The 17,484-nt window shown below is 35.0% G+C and overlaps 1 protein-coding gene across 3 annotated transcripts in view; it reads right to left on the minus strand.

Annotated features, from left to right (window-relative positions):
- POLQ (DNA polymerase theta) overlaps nucleotides 1-17,484 on the minus strand; it is a 158,119-nt gene that overhangs the window by 44,928 nt on the left and 95,707 nt on the right. For all 3 annotated transcript variants that reach the window (XR_006207137.1, XM_042955297.1, XM_042955299.1), the window contains exons 25-27: nucleotides 12,898-13,082; nucleotides 9,502-9,613; nucleotides 3,140-3,264 (exon numbers count right to left, since the gene is read on the minus strand). Coding sequence is in view for 2 of the 3 variants with exons in the window: in XM_042955297.1 (XP_042811231.1) it covers nucleotides 3,140-3,264; nucleotides 9,502-9,613; nucleotides 12,898-13,082 (422 nt within the window). In the remaining variant the exon portion in view is untranslated. The remainder of the gene's footprint in view (nucleotides 1-3,139; nucleotides 3,265-9,501; nucleotides 9,614-12,897; nucleotides 13,083-17,484) is intronic.

The raw sequence follows: 17,484 nt of genomic DNA on the forward strand, positions 1-17,484 counted from the left end.
AGACCCTCCACAAAAGAAGACATCCAAATAGCCATAAACAAAAAAGGAGCTAAACATCATTAGTCATCAGAAAAAGGCAAATTGAAAGCACAATGAGGTACCATTACACAGTTACCAGAATAGCTAAAATTAAAAAGACCAATGATATCAACCAAGGCAAGAACGTAGATAAACAAAGCTGGTGGCAACGTTAATGGGGATAACTGCTCTGTAAAACTGTTAGGCAGTATATACTAAAGTATAGACGTGCTTAATCTATGACTCACCAATTCCACTCTAAAAGTAATGAAATTAGGTACATATGTTCACCAAAAGACATATGTGAGAATGTTCATAGCAGCTTTATTAATGATAAGCAAAACCTGGAAAGAGTCCAAATGTCTGCCAATGGAGAAATGAAATGTTAGAATGGATAAATTGTTGGTATGTTTCTACTATGTCAGCTAAATAAAGACATGAACTATAGCTGCACATGAAACTCAAGAATCTCACAGACCTATATTTGAATGAAAAAAGTCAGATCCAAGAGTACATATGGTACGATTGCATTTAAATAAAAATCAAGTTCATACAAAACTAACCTATAGTTTTATGTGTGTGCTGGGGTGGGAGGTGGATAGTACTGATTTGGAGGGAACATAAAGAAGCCTTCTAGGGTGTTGGAAAAGTTCCATATCATGACAGGATGGTGGTTATACGTGTATAAACATGTAAAACTTTACATGTTAAGATTTGTACCCTTTACTACACATGTTATTTCTCAATTAAAATTTAAAGGCTAATCCAAATTATTACCCTCTCCTCATCTAAAGTTACTAGTAAGAATGAAAAGGCAAGATACAGTGTGGAAGAGACTATTTTCCCAACATGTAATCAATATGTCTTTCCTACATATAAGAAAAAGACAGACAACTCAACAATAAAAAAAAAAAATGAAAAAGAAGACTTGAAAAACCACTTTTCCAAGAAAGAATTAAGTAATGGCTAATAAATATTTGTTAAGTTACTTACCTCATTAATATTCAAGGAAATGCAAAGTAAAACTACAAGATACTACCTTAAACCCAACAGAATAGCTAAAATTATATCACCTTAATAGCAAATGTTGGTAAGAACACAGAGCAGTGAGAACTTGCACACACTTCTGAAAGGAGGACAGATTGCTGCAACCACCATCAAAAACAATTTGGCTTTATCTACTAAAGTTGAAGATAAGCAGCAATTCTAAGACTAGTTCTTTACCAAACATAAATTGAAACATATGTGCACCAAGAACATTGGACAAGAATTTTCAAATCAGCAATATCCATAATAACTCCAAACTGGAAACCTAAATTCCCATCAATGGAAAAATGGATAAACTGTGGTATAATCATAAACATACTATCATAAAGTAAAACAGCTACCTTTATGTAAGACGACATGAATGACTCGTCTATGCAGTTTTGAGTGAAAGAAGCTATAGGCAGAAGAATACATACATATGATGTACATAGAGATCAAAAATATATAAAACTATAGGGCTAGATTATAATAGTGATTATTTCTAGGAAGCAGTGGGTAGTGAGTAGGAGTCATCAAGGGACCTTCTAAGGTGCTGACAATATTCTATTTGACTTGAGTGGTAGTTACACAGGTGTAGTTCTGTGATAATTTACTAAAATTTACATTTGTTTCCTGTACTTTCTCTATGTATATTTTTCAATACAATAAAATTTTAAACAAAAAGTGAAGCCAAACCAAAGCAAACCAAAAATTAAATCTGGTTATATCTATTCGTAATTCTGAGGGTTGGAATTTTCTTTTTTCTCAGCAACAACATAATGAATCAGTTAGAACTTTAACTCCTAAGGATTTGGCATGTAAAGTCTTACCCTCACATCTTTAGGTACAAAAATATTAGTTTTCAAAAACTTGTATGGTTTATTTACATCAATAAATCTATCCTCCATTTTTAATCATGTAAATCCCAAGAAATATAACTCCTCTTAGATCAAGTCTAAAATTTTCAGCCTGCCATTAAAGCCTTCCACTAGCTGGCTCCATCTGACCAGTAGAAAATTATCTACTCCTAAGGGACAACTCATTTAGAGAGATGGTAAAAGCCTGATAAATATTTGATGTCTGTGTATATGGTAGGCTACAGAGTGAAGAAGTAACAAAAAGCCATCTATTCTTCCACGGTCCTTAAGAACATTAGTGCTCTGAAGGTTTCTAGCTCCAGACAGAAGTCTAGCACTGTGGGGGGGCTGGGTATTTTCATTACATACAATGTATAGTGGGCACTGACATGCAGAAGTATTGGAGAAGATAAAATATAACCAGTTGAAATAGGAAGATGTGGACTATAATAGAAATTTAAATGTTCAGATGCATAGAATACTTTTGTGGGTCCCAAAGATTTCAGAGACTTTAAATCATAATTTTAGTAAATACCATCAATAAATATTTTAAATGGTGTTAAAAATAGCCTTTTTCAATATTTTGAATATCCTAATAACTTTGGGTGAGCCAGTGTTATTAAAATAAATAAACAAGGGGAGCCTGGGTGGCTCAATCGGTTAAGTGTCTAACTTAATTTCTGCTCAGGGCATGATGGGGCTTCCCGCTAGGCATGGAACCTGCTTAAGATTCAATCTCTCCCTCTCCCTCTGCCTTTTCACTGCATGTGTGCATGTGTGCTATCACTCTCTCTCTCTCAAAAAAATAAAAAAATAAACAAGTAGAATGAGCCAAAAATGAATGAACCACAATTTAATGATGGGCTAATCTGAAAAAATCGGAAACTTTGTGTGATATGACAAATTGGTATACAATATCTGAAACAAAGAACAATTAGCAAATGTAAGAATTACATTTATAATTTATTAGCAAAACTAAAAAAATAACTGGCTTACTGAAACAGAACGTCTTTAAAGTATTTGAAGTATTATTAAGTGAACTCATATTTACATTGGTCTCTAAGGACTACATTCAGCAAATACTGGCATGTGCCATTATTTCAAAGTCCTTAGTGAAACAGAAGATCCAATTAATAGGCTACTGATTCCTAAAAGGAAAATTAGCAGTGTTTAGTCTTGGTTGAAAAGTATATGTCATTAAAATATTAAGTTAAAAATCCAGAGAAATCTCAACATACGTGAGCTTTATGATAAGGGTTGTTGTCGTTGATTCCTGGTAAATATCTACGTCTTCCCAAAATGGTCTGAACAAATCCATCTCTTTTACAATTCTTCACTGTCTCTCTCATGAAATGATTAATCCCTACAAAGAAAATACAAAAATAATTATAACCAAAGTCCATTCTTAATCTCATTCACTAGCTTCAATATAATGAAATATACCAAAACCCTACCATGATTCTTAACACTATATCACATCATCAAATCTTTGCATATAAACTTTCATTCACTTTTTGTAGACTCAGAAAGTTAGGAACAAAATGACTTTAGAACATAATCAAGAAACCCAAAGCAGGAGGCATCACAATCCCAGACTTCAAGCTATACTATAAAGCTGTAATCATCGAGACAGTATGGTACTGGCACAAGAACAGACACTCAGATCAAGGGAACAGAATAGAGGATCCAGAAACAGACTCACAAAAGCATGGCCAACTAATCTTTGACAAAGCAGGAAAGAATATCCAATGGAATAAAGACAGTCTCTTCAGCAAGTGGTGCTGGGAAAACTGGACAGGGACATGCAGAAGAATGATCCTGGACCACTTTCTTAAACCAGACAAAAAAATAAACTCAAAATGGATGTAAGACCTAAATGTAAAACAGGAAGCCGTCAAAATCCTCAAGGAGAAATCGGGAAAAAACCTCTTTGATCTTGGCCACAGCAACTTCTTACTCAACATGTCTCCAGAGGCAAGGGAAACAAAAGCAAAAATGAACTACTGGGACCCCATCAAAATAAAAAGCTTCTGCACAGCGAAGGAAACAATCAGCAAAACTAAAACACAACCAACAGAATGGGAGAAGATATTTGCAAATGACCTATCAGATAAAGGGTTAGTATCCAAAATCTACAAAGAACTTATCAAACTGAACACCCAAAAAACAAATAATCCAGTGAAGAAATGGGCAAAAGATATGAATAGACACTTCTCCAAAGAAGACATCCAGATGGCCAATTGACACATGAAAAAATGCTCAATATCACTCATCATCAGGGAAATACAAATCAAAACCACAATGAGATACCACCTCACACTTGTCAGGATGGCTAACATTAACAACTCAGGCAACAACAGGTGTTGGCGAGGATGCTGAGAAAGAGGATCTCTTTTGCATTGCTGGCGGGAATGCAAGCTGGTGCAGCCACTCTGGAAAACAGTATGGAGGTTTCCTCAAAAAACTAAAAATAGAACTACCCTACAACCCAGCAACTGCACTACTAGGCATTTATCCAAGGGATGCAGGTGTGCAGTTTTGAAGGGACACATGCACCCCCATGTGTCCCTTCATGTTTATAGCAGTACTATCACTAATAGCCAAAGTATGGAAAGAGCCCAAATGTCCATTGATGGATTAATGGATAAAGAAAATGTAAGAAAATGTGGTATTATATACAATGGAGTATTACTTGGCAATCAAAAAGAATGAAATCTTGCCATTTGCAACTACATGGATGGAACTTCAGGGTATTATGCTAAGTGAAATTAGTCAGAGAAAGACAAAAATCATGTGACTTCACTCATATGAGGACTTTAAGAGACAAAATAGATGAACATAAGGGAAGGGAAACAAAAAAAAAAACAGGGAGGGGGACAAAACAGAAGAGACTCTTAACTATGGAGAACAAACTGAGGGTTGCTAGAGGAGTTGTGGGAGAGGGGATGGGCTAAACGGTAAGGGGCACTAAGGAATCTATTCCTGAAATCATTGTTGCACTATATGCTAATTTGGATGTAAATTTAAAAAAAATAAAAAATTAAATTAAAAAAAAAAAAAGAACTAACATAATCAGGGCACCTGGGTGGCTCAGTTGGTTAAGCATTTGACTCTTGATTTCAGCTCAGGTCATGAGCTCACTATTCGTGAGTTTGAGTCTTGCATTGGGCTCTGTGCTGACAGCACAAGCCTGCTTGGTATTCTCCCTCTCTCCCTCTCTCTTTGCCCTTCCCCCACGCTCGCTCACTGTCTCAAAATAAATAAACATTAAAAAAAAAAAGAAATGACATAATCTAACTCTATCACCAACAAAAAATATGAAACCAAACTCCAGAACAGAGCAGGTACTAAAACCTAGGATCTTAAGATTATTCCATGCTACTTTTCATCAGCTTCTTCTGCTCTTTCTGATTGTGTTAATCAATCCTCTTTTACTGTTTGGTCTTATCACTTCCAGGCTTAAAACATTCTAATAGCTCCTTGTTAGCATCTAAGCTATAGTCAAAATAGGACCTAAATGAAATCAATACAAGAATAATAAAAACTTCATTAGGAATATACACGACTCACTTCTTACAATTTAAAAAAATATGTACGGTGTACTTTTCAAACGCATTCATATTCCCTATACCAGGATTCATCCTCTGCTATATAGGCTCATTATTACATCTTACAGATCTCCAGATTGAATTTGTTGCTCCAGGTAGGCCAACTGTTCATTCCTATTTCTGAGCTAGAGAGGTCTTCTCTCCTCAACATCCTTTCTCCGTGCTATTTTAAACACAATCAGGTATACAGACTGTGCTGATATATCTTTATTCATACATGCAATCTCTGCTTTCTCACAGCTCTGCTTATCCTAAATAATTAACATTAATGTCTCCTAACTAAAACCCCTCATCTGAAGATTTCTGCTGTGTGGCTGGTACAGGAGAGACATTTGAGGGGACTGTGGGTGAAAGGAAGGGATAAAATCCTGCCAAGTGAAGCTGTTGGTGATATTCAACCACCAGCATAAGAATTTCAGAAAGCAGTAAGGCTCTCCCCTTTTCCTCTTTAAAAATTACTATGGTATTGTTGAGTGAAGAGCAAAAAAAGGATAAGACTGAAGACACTGCACCTGTACAAATTCTCTTAACTGACCCCTGTCAGAGGCTCTCAAATATTCAGAGATGGAAAGAACTACTTTAAAAAAAAAAACAAGCAAAGGGGAAAAAAAGAGAGAGGCAAGTCAAGAAGCAGACACTTAGCTATAGAGAACTAATGGTTACCAGAGGGTAGGTGAATGTAGGGATGGGTTAAATAGGTGATAGGGATTAAGGAGTGCACTTGCCATGATGAGCACAGGGTGATGTATGGAAGTGTTGAATCGCTGTACTGTACACCTAAAATTAATCTAACACTATGTGTTAGCCAACTGAAATTTAAATAAAAATTAAAAAAATCAATTTTGAGGTATAGTTTATATACAGTAGAAGGAACCCACTTAATTTTTAAAATTTGTATATTAATTTTATTTCATTTTATTTTATTTTAATTTACATCCAAGTTAGTCAGCATATAGTGCAACAATGATTTCAGGAGTAGAATCCAGCGATTCATCGCCTACATATAACACCCAGTGCTCATCCCAACAAGTGTCCTCCTTAATGCCCTTGTCCATTTAGCACACCCCCGCAACCCAAAACCCCTCCAACAACCCTCAGTTTGTTCTCTGTATTTAAGAGTCTCTTATGTTTTGTCCCTCTCCCTGTTTTTATATTATTTTTGCTTCTCTTCCAAATATGCTTCTCTTCCAGATATGTTCATCTGTTTTGTATCTTAAATTCCACATGAGTGAAGTCATGATATTTGTCTTTCTTTGACTAATTTGACTTAGCATAATACACTCTAGTTCCATCCACATTGTTGCAAATTCTTTTTGATCACCGAGTAATATTTCAGTGTGTGTGTGTGTGTGTGTGTGTGTGTGTGTGTGTGTGTACACACACTACATCTTCGTTATCCATTCATCAGTCAGTGGACAGTTGGGCTCTTTCCACACTGGCTATTGTCGCTAGCACTGCTATAAACATTGGAGTGCATGTGCCCAGAAGGAACGCACTTTAGGTGAACAATTGGATGTATTTTAACAAATTAATGCACACTACAAGATATGAAACATTTATATCACCTTTATAGTTAGATCCCCATTATCAGCCAAAAAACTCATTGATCTGCTTTATGATACCATATCTTGGTTTTTCATATTCTTAAAAATTCATAAAAATTGAATTGTACTGTATGTTCTTATTTGAATTTGCCTTCTTTTGCTAAATAGTATTCCATTGCAGAGATATACCAAAATTTGTTTATCCATAATCCTGTTCATAGACAATTTGGTTGTTAGGAATAAAACTGCTGTAACATTCACATAGCAGTCTTTCTCTTGCTGTTTTCATTTTTCTTGGGCAAATACCCAATAGTAGAATTGCCGGATCACATAATTATCTGTATGTTTAACTATGAAAGAGCCATACTGTTTTCCAAAGTGGTTGTACCATTTGACAATCCTACCAGCAATGTAAAAGGGATACAGTGTTTTTAATTTTGGCCATTGTAGTGTTTTTGTAATGGTGTCTCTTTGTGGTTTTCATTTGCTTTTCCCTGATGACTAATAACAATAATATTTGATGTTGTCATTCATATATTTTCTTTTGAGAAAAGTCTTTCAAATCTTTTGACCTTTATTTTATTGGATTGTTTGCTTTCTCACTATTGGTTGTAAGAATTTTTACATATTCTGGATGCAAGTTCTTTGTTGGATAATAGGAACTGCAAATATTTTCTCTTCTGTGGTTTGCCTTACATTTTCTTTTATTATTTAAAAAAATGTTTTTTAATGTTTATTTATTTTTGAGAGAGAGAGATAGAGTGTGAGCTGGGGAGGGGCAGAGAGAGAGAGAGAGAGAGAGAGAGAGAGAGAATCTGAAGCAGGCTCCAGGTTCTGAGCTGTCAGCACAGAGCCCAACATGGGGCTCGAACCCATGAACTACAAGATCATGACTTTGGCTTACCAAAGTCGGACGCTTAACCAACTGAGCCACCGAGGCACCATGCCTTACATTTTCTTAATGGTATCGTCTATCAATGTTTATCTTTTATGGTTAATTCAGTGTAATTATCACCTAAGAAATCTTTGCCTACCTCAATGTCACAAAGAATTTTCCCCCTATTTTTTCCTTCTGAAGATTTGTAGTTTTAAATTTTACTTTTAAGTCTATGCTCCATATCAAGGTAATTTTTGAATAAAGTATGGGATAAAAGTTGAAGTCACTTTTTTTCCATATTAGTATTCAGTTGTTCTAGAACCAATTGTTGACAAGATCATCTTTCCTACATTGAATTACCATGGCAACCTAATTGAAAATCAAACCACCACATATATATATATACACTTATGCCTATATTGATTATTGTAGTTTTATCATAAATTTTGAACTCAGGGGGTGTTAGTATTCAACATTATACTTTTCCTCCCAAAATTTTTCTCATTATTCCAGGCCCTTTGAATTTCCAGATAAATTTAGAATAAGCTTGTCAAATTCTACACAAAAGTCTAATGGAATTTTGATTGGAACTAAATTGAATCCATAGAACAATTTATAGAGAACTGTCATCACAACAATATTGTACCTTTTAATAAATTAACATGGTAACCCTCACATTTATCTAAGTATTCTTAAATTTCTCTCAGGATTGTTTCAGAGTTTTCAATAAAGTCTTGCACATACTGTTAGATTTATCCCAACTATTTCATGTATTTTGATGTGATTGAAATGGTTTTATTTTTACTTCATTCACTAATTATTGCTCATAAACAAAGATACAACTGAATTTTACAAATTGACCTTGTATGATGGGAACTTTCTAAATTTAGTTATTTGTTCTAGTAGTTGTTTTTGTAGAATTCATATGATTTTCTATGTACAAGATCATGTCATATGTGAATAAATTCTTTTTGGGGATTGAGGACAAGGTTGACTATAAAGGACTATGAAATAGCTTTCTGGGGTGAAAGGCTAATGGTTCCATATCTTGGTTGTGATGCAGATTATATAACTCTGTGTATTTGTCAGAATTCATACAAATACACATCTAAAAGGAATGAATTTTACTGTATGTAAATTGTACCCCAATAAATGCCAAAAGAAAAGATAATTTAAAATGGTAATACTCAAACTGCTCTATAACAGTAATTGTTCTTTCATAGTGTCTGGTACATTTAATCAATGGTTTACTGTTTTGAATTAAAGCTATCTAAACCTACAGCACAGGACAATTCCAGGGCTTTATGAGATATTCACAATGACATAGTAGCATATACATCAACTGGATTTTGTTATTCCATTTCTGATCCTACTTTTATTTAAAAAAAAAAAAAAAAGCCCATCTTAGTAATGATAAGGTTAATGTTATTTAATTAACAATACCTAACAAAAACTTTTGAGTAATAGAAACGTTAACAGAAAATTTTCTAACACTAATTTTTTTCAATTAATATGGCAAGATAGTTGAAGGATAGCATCTAGAAGATAATTGGCACTCCAGGTTTATCTACCTGTATATCTGGATTTGAATGAATCAATGTAGCAGGCAGCATCATTTTCTTTAATGCCCATCTGCTCTCCCAAAGATTTAGCTCCCATTCCATAAATGATTCCATAGCAAATCTGAAAAGAAGTCATTACACTCAGTGAGTAAATTAAAGGTGATAACTACATAACATGCAAATATAAAAAGTTCATGAGGCTTGAAATTTGGTCCACTTTTTATTTCATAGTGAGTCAAAAATGATTAGATCTGTTTTTGGTAGGTTAAATTCATAGAACCTGACATCCAGTGAACATCTTTTCTCTTTTCTGCCTTTTAGGAATACTTTCGGGTAGGGAGGAAGGGGGAAATACGAATAAATGTGAATATGTGTGTGTTTTAAGAAAATAATACTAGTGATTTAAAAGGGAAGATTTATTCCTGTCATTTAACCAGTAGTCTTCAGAGCGGCTTTCTGCTCCCATAATACCATATTAACTTCTGCTTAAAGAAGTGTCCAGGAGTCAAAAAAGAGAAGCATTACAAACATTCGTCTCCTGGCCCTTACATAGGACTAATAGAGTAGGAAGTGATGGCTTCATGGTTGGAAAATAGGGAAGACTTCACTGGAAATGAATATGCTTTCCGCTTCACCACCACCTTAAATCCCACAATTGCAGAATTCTTTTGGGTTAAATGAATTCCTGAGGAAATTTTGGGAGTAATGGAAGGAGGTGGTCTAAATAGGTCAGTAAGGACACTATAATTTAATAATGAATATTGCCTGGGTTCAAATCCCAATTCCAGCATTTACACAAGCTACCTAAAGTCTTGTAACTTGATTTATTCATCCATAAAATGAAGATAGTAATACCTGTATCATGAATTGTGAAGATTATGGAGTTATTATTTATAAGTGTTTAGGAAAATTCCTGATATAAAGCAAGCTCATATAAATGTCATTAAATACAATTCAGAAGATAACTTGCAAAAAATGATTATCAGAATTCCAAAATACTTTTAATGTGATAGGATGGCTAGAAGTTTTTGTTTTTTACATTTTTTAAATGTTTATTTATTTTTGAGAGAAAGAGAGAGCAAGCAGGCAAGACGTAAAGAGAGAGGGAGACACAGAATCCAAAGTGGGCTACAGGCTATGAGCTATCAGCACAGAGCCCAATGCAGGGCTTGAACTCGTGAACCATGAGATCATGACCTGAGCCAAAGTCAGACGCTTAACTGACTGAGCCACCTAGGTGCCCTGTAATGTTTATTTATTTACTGAAAGAGAGAGAGAGAGAAAGAGAACAGGGGAGGGGCAGAGAGAGAGGGAGAGCAAGAGAATCCCAAGCAGGCTTGCACTGTCAGTGCAGAGCCCTGATGCAGGGCTCAAACTCACGAACTATAAGATCATGACCTGAGCCGAAATCAAAGAGTTGGACACTTAACTGACTGAGTCACTCAGGCATCCCCCTATCTTTTTAAATACATTGAGAGAGTTTTTTTTTTTTACCTTCTTTTTTCTTTCCCTTTTTGGTGTTTTTACATTTTATTTTGTGACTCCTACCTTTTTTTTTTTTTTTTTTAAACTCAGAAAGTACACAGCACTTTCTGAGATCTCAGCCAGAGCCAAGGAGTTCAGTGCATGGTGACTTAGGAAGAAAAATTGACATAGCATAAACACCATTAAGTCATGTAAGAACTTATTAAATAGAGGCAGATATCATCAGTGCATGAGTGTTTATATGGAGACAGAATGTCTAAGTTCTGGCATTCTGAACTTATCTTGGCTCCACCACTTACAGCTGTATGACTTTAAGCAAATGACTAACTTTTGGTGACTTTGTTTACTCCTATATAAAATGGGAATAATAATAATACCTATTTTATGGGTTTATTAATATTAAATACTGGAACATTACCTATTTTACTTAGGGTTTGATTCTTGCTGAATGCAGAACCCCAGAAGAGATTCTTAAATAGAAAGGGCAAAGGTGGCTTTCTAAACAGTGGAAGAGGGGCACCTGGGTAGCTTAGTCAGTTAAGCATCTGACTTCAGCTCAGGTCATGATCTCACAGTTCGTGAGTTTGAGCCCCGCATCAGCCTCTGTGCTGACAGCTCAGCCCGGAGCCTGCTTCAGATTCTGTGTCTCCCTCTCTCTCTGTCCCTCCCCTGCTTGCACTCTCTCTCTCTCAAAAACAAATAATAAACATTAAAAAAAAAATTTTTAAAGTGGAAGAAACAAGTGCTGGTGCTAAATAGGCAATGTTGAGAGGAAGTGTTTCATGTCTAATGAGTGAGTCAAGAATTATAGTTGCGAGTAACTAGAAGTATAAATGTAAAACTAACACATAGGATCTTAAAGTGGGAGTAATGTTCGTTTGCCTCAGCCAGCAATCCTGTTCTCTCAAAAATGGCATCAGATTTCCCACAGGCCATGAGGTAAAAAAAAAAAAAAAAAAAAAAAAAAAAAGTATCAATGTTAATCCAGGCCAGGAACTAATACGGACCCACTTGAAAAGTCCAAGGGCAGTATAAAATTTCACATGTGGATTAGCTAACCAAAGGCCTCAAAAAGCTATCAGTTATTAATTATAATCTACAGCTCAGTCAATTTTTATTTTTCAGGAAACATTTAGAAAGCACCTGTGAAAATAAAGATGAAAATATGAATGCTTATAGACTAGAAAGAAATTTTTAAAACACACACACAGGGACACCTGGGTGGTTCAGTTGGTTAAGCATCTCTTGATTTTGGCTCTAGTCATGATCCCAAGGTCATGGGAGTGAGCCCACATCATGCTCTGGGCTAAGTGCAGAGTCTGCTTAAGCTTCTCTTTCTCAGGGGCACCTGGGTGGCTCAGTTGGTTGAGCGTCCGACTTCGGCTCAGGTCGTGATCTTACAGTTCATGAGTTTGAGCCCCGCATCAGGCTCTGTGCTAACAGAGCCTGGAGCCTGCTTTGGATTCTGTGTCTCCCTCTCTCTCTGCCCCTCCTCTGCTCATGCTCTGTCTCTCTTTCTCTCTGCTCTCAAAAAGAAATAAACATTAAAAAAAAATAAAAGATTCTCTTTCTCTCCCTGCCCCCTACCCTGCTCTCCCACTCACGATTCCTCTCTCTCTCTAAAAGAAACCCCCCCCAAACACAGATATACATAAATAACAACTACCACCACCACCACAATATCTACCACTAATGCAGATGGCTTTCCTCACACTAAGTTGCCTCAGACTAAATCTACCTGATTCTTTTTACTGACTCTATTGAGGAAAGTATAATGAATACCATGAGATAGGCTCAGGTGAATGTGATTTCAAAGATCCAAAGATGGAGAAATCATTCCTCCACTGCAAATGATCAAGGCAATTTTTAAATTTTTTTAATCATTAAAATTCCCATTTATGTTCAACATGCTAAGATCACCTGCTTTGCTTGTTGCCTCAGATCATCCCCAACAGACTCTGGCTCAATCATTTTCCACTCAGCGGCAATACTCCTGAAAACATCAGTTCCAGTGTTTAACACTTGAATGAGACGCCGATCATGAGATAAATGAGCCAAGATCCTCAGTTCAAGTTGAGAGTAATCAGCAGCTAATATTAAGCCACCTGAAACAGAAATGATTTTAGAAAAGCTGGTACAAAGATAAATCCAGGTTTTATAGAATTGAGCGGGAAGACAGAAATTTAGTTCTAACCTAGAACCATAAGATATGTGTCCAAAGGTTAAAATCTTGCTTTTAACATGATGCAATTCAGTTCTGTGACTTAGATCATAATTTTTCTGTTTGGCTTTCAAGTATATGTATTATGTGTAAAGCCACCCCTGACCTCTGCCACTTAACCACTATAGTAGTGCTTTCTTCAGTGTTTCCACAGCACCTGATACACAATCTAAAATGGTTCTTCCATGCCTCTCCCACGTAGCACAGAGCCATTAGAGATGGGATACTTATTTTTCCTTTTCATTCTATAGAAAATCCTTTAAATGAGGGGAAAAATATATTTTCTATTCTTTTAGATTGCTTGCAAAAACTGACATATCTCAAGTTTTACAACAAAACAAAAGATCAAATATTTGCTTCAATAAATTTTTTTAATTCTCATTTCAAAATTAAAAAAAAAAAGAACATCCTTTAAATGGTTGTTGAATGAATGAATGAATGAAGAAACTGATTTGTAATATGTGCACATTTTAAGTGGGCTGGAGAGAAACATTCAATGGAAACAATCCTCTATGACTTGGAGGATTCAGAAAGTTTACCTATGAAATAGAAATAACTGGATTAGACACACATGGCAAAAACAAAATTTAAAAAATAGTGGTAAAGTGGCACCTGGGTGGCTCAGTCAGTTAAGCGTCTGGCTTTGGCTCAGGTCATGATACCATGGTTCATGAGTTTGAGCCCCTCATCAGGTTTCAGATCTTCTGTCCCCTTTCTCTCTATCCCTGCCCTGCTTATGCTCTCTCTCTCAAAAATAAACTTTTTTTAAAAATCATGGTAAAAAAAAGTAGGAAAAATATTTACAACTGATATCACAAAAGATTCATTGTCATATTATAAAAAAGACATGCTACAAATCAAGAACAAGATAATATATAAACAAGCAGTTCACAGAAATAATCAGAAGAACCTTAAACATACTAAAGAATGCTTGACTTCATTCACAATAAAAGAAATGCAATTTAAAACTATAGCAAGGAATAATTTTTCTCTACTTAAATTGCAAAAATCCAGAAGTCAGACAGTACGTTCTGTGGCAAGGCTAAGAAAGGAACACTCAGATATCGTTACTGGGAACTAAATGGCTATTCTCCCCCATTAGATTGCAATTCAACAATACCTACCAATTAAACAGATTTACTCTATGATTCAGCAAACAAACCCACAGTTTGCTGCTACACAGATTACCTGCACAGAGATTAAACTGATTTATGTTCAAAATTATTTACTGATCATCACAATTCTTCAGTATAAAAACATTAAGTGAAGAAAGGCATACAACAGTGTATATGGAATCCTTGTTTTTGTGTAAGAATAGGGGAAGGAATTATATATTCACATTTGCTTATATCTGCATAAAAAATACAATGAGGACATGTAAGAAACATATATGAATGAGGTTATCTAGAAGAGCTGCAGACAATAGGACAACTAGGACAGGGAAGGAAATAAAACTTCTCAATATATTTTGATTTTATACATTTTTATTTCTGAACTATGGTAAATAAATAAACAATTCAAAAGTATATAAGTAATAATTTAAAACAAATGACCACAACTTTTATAGCCTTCCTGCCATAAATAAGATAAACTCACAAAATATATGAAATAAGTGTTTTCAGATGTTGGACATAGTACAGGACTACAATCCTTAAGAAGTAGGGAGGAGGGAAAAGATGAGGTGAGTCATGCAAGTGTCTTAGGGTTCTGAAAAGAGGAATTTACCAGAATGCATTGCAGGGAAGGAAAGATGAAACAAAGCACTATGATCTCTCTGAGATGAGGAAGCAGAGACTAGAGTTTGTGCCTACTGAGGGAGCTAGAATTTGTGGAAATTTGGAGAAAGGAGTTGTACATAAGAGGAGCACCACAAATATGCATAGTAATCCCTTTGGACTTTTAACCAAATACTAAAGAAGGGAGATAGTTCAGGAAACCAGGCAAAGAACCAATACTAAAGGAGTAACTATTACTGAAGAAACAACCACCATCACATAGCTGTCAGCTGAACAACTACTTGAACAACATCCTCTTGAATGTTGAGAGATGTTCAAGCTGTGATCAGTCTGAGTGGACAGACCTTGTTAACCCCTTGAGCACCAAGTACAGACCCTAGCAAGGCAGCACCTTACAATCAGGACTAATCTAGCCCTGGGGTAAAGGCCACTCTAAACATTTGCTAACAAAGCTTAAAAAACATCTCAAAATGATCAAGCTGAATGTGAAAGTAAATTAAGTGTCTGCCAGAGAAAATGTTATTAATGAAGACTACAAAATCCCAAGAGTCAATAATGTAGCAACCGTAATGTCCAATATATAATAATAATAATCATAATAAAATACCAGACATATGAAGATCCAGAAAAATGTAACTGACCAGGAGAGTCTTTAATCAATAGCAAAATGACCCAGAAATTACAGAGATGATGGAATTTTAAATAGCTACCATAGATAATGTTCAGGAATTTAAAGACACATGAACATAATGATGTAACAAATAATGAAATGCAATAAGGTAATAAAAACTAGACAAAGAAATCAAATAAAAATTCTAAAGCTAAAAATATCTGAAATGTAAAACCCACCAGAAGGATGTGACAGTAATTAGACACTGTAGAAGAGAAGATCCATGAACATTAAAACAGCCAATAGAAAATATGCATTGTAGCACAGGATTGGGAGGAAAAAAAAAAAAGGAAAGGGAAATAAAAAAGAAGAAAGCTTCAGGGAATTGTGGGGCAATACCAAGTGGTATTACATATGTATATTTGGAGTAATAGAAAGGAAGGAGAGAGAGATATGAACAAAAAACATTACAAGAAATAATGGTTGAAAATGTTCCAAATTTACTGAAAAATATAAGCACATAGATTAAAAAAAAAGCAAAATGATGCCAACTGAGGAAATTCAGCAAATTCAAAAGTCTTACAAGCAAAGCATGAAAAACTACCCAGAGACTTGCGCCCAAATCAAATTGCTAAAATTGAATAACAAATAAAATTGAAAAAGCATCCAAGGAAAAGTTTTATTATGCTTAGAAAAAGAGCAAGAAAAATGGTGGAGTACTTCTCATCAGAAATAATGCAACCAGAAACTAGTGGAAATATATAAAGTGATGAAAGAGAAGGACTGTAAACCAATAAATCTATGTTGAATAAAATTATCATTCGGGCACCTGGGTGGCTCAGCTGACTGAGCATTGGACTCTTGATTTTGGTTCAGGTCATGTTCCCAGAGTCGTGGGATTGAACCCTGCATCAGGCTATGTGATGAGTGTGGAGTCTGCTTAAGATTATCTCTCTCTCTTCCTCTGCCCCTATCCCTGACTCACTTTCTCTCTCTCTCTCAAATAAAATTAAAAAAATAAATAAAATAAATTATCTTTCAAAAGTGAGGATAAAATAAAGACACCTAGAGACATGGGAATGCTGAGATAAGTCGTTGTCAGTAGATCTGCACTACAAGAAACCTTAAAGGAAGTATTCTGGAGGAAGTACTTTAAGATTCCTTGAATTACTCCAAGAAATGAAAAGTGCAAGAAATGGTAAAAATGGACAGATAAGAGAGATGCTTTTTTATTTGATTTCTTTGAAAGATTATAGACTGTTTCAAGCAAGAATAACAGCTATATAGTAGAATTTATATGTCATAGAAATAAAACCTATTATAAAAGAGGGGAAATGGAAAAAATTCCTTATATTACAGGTGAAGTAGTATAAGGTTATTTGAAGATAGTTTGTGATGGGATGCATATTGTAAACTTTAGAATATATAGGATAGTTAATAAGACAGTAGAGAAAATAAAAAGAATAAAAAGTAGTCACTTAAATCTTTAAAAAAGAATAAAAAACAGATAAATAAAACACAAATAACAAGAGAGTAGACTTAAACCAACCATATGCCAATTTTTTTTTTTTTTTTTTGAGAGTTAGAGAGAGTGAGTGAGCACAAGCAGGGGAGGGGAAGAGGGAGTAGGAACGAGAGAAGCTTACACCAGCTTGACGCTTAGCTTAGATATAGGGCTCGATCTCATGCCCCTGAGGTCATGACCTGGGCCCAAATCAAGACAGACGCTCAACTGACTGAGCCACTCAGGTGCCACACCAATAATTACTTTAGATGTAAATGGACTAAACACTAAATATATGTGATAGAAATTTTCAGATTTAATCGATATATCTTTAATTTCAATAAACTTAAAAAATGTAAACAAAAGCAGTATAAAATAAGGTCATGTTAACACAATTTTATTGTTTAGCTAAGAATAAATTGATGAACAAATAAAC

Source organism: Panthera leo, chromosome C2 (genome assembly GCF_018350215.1).
Source record: "Panthera leo isolate Ple1 chromosome C2, P.leo_Ple1_pat1.1, whole genome shotgun sequence".
NCBI classification, from domain to species: Eukaryota; Metazoa; Chordata; class Mammalia; order Carnivora; family Felidae; genus Panthera; species Panthera leo.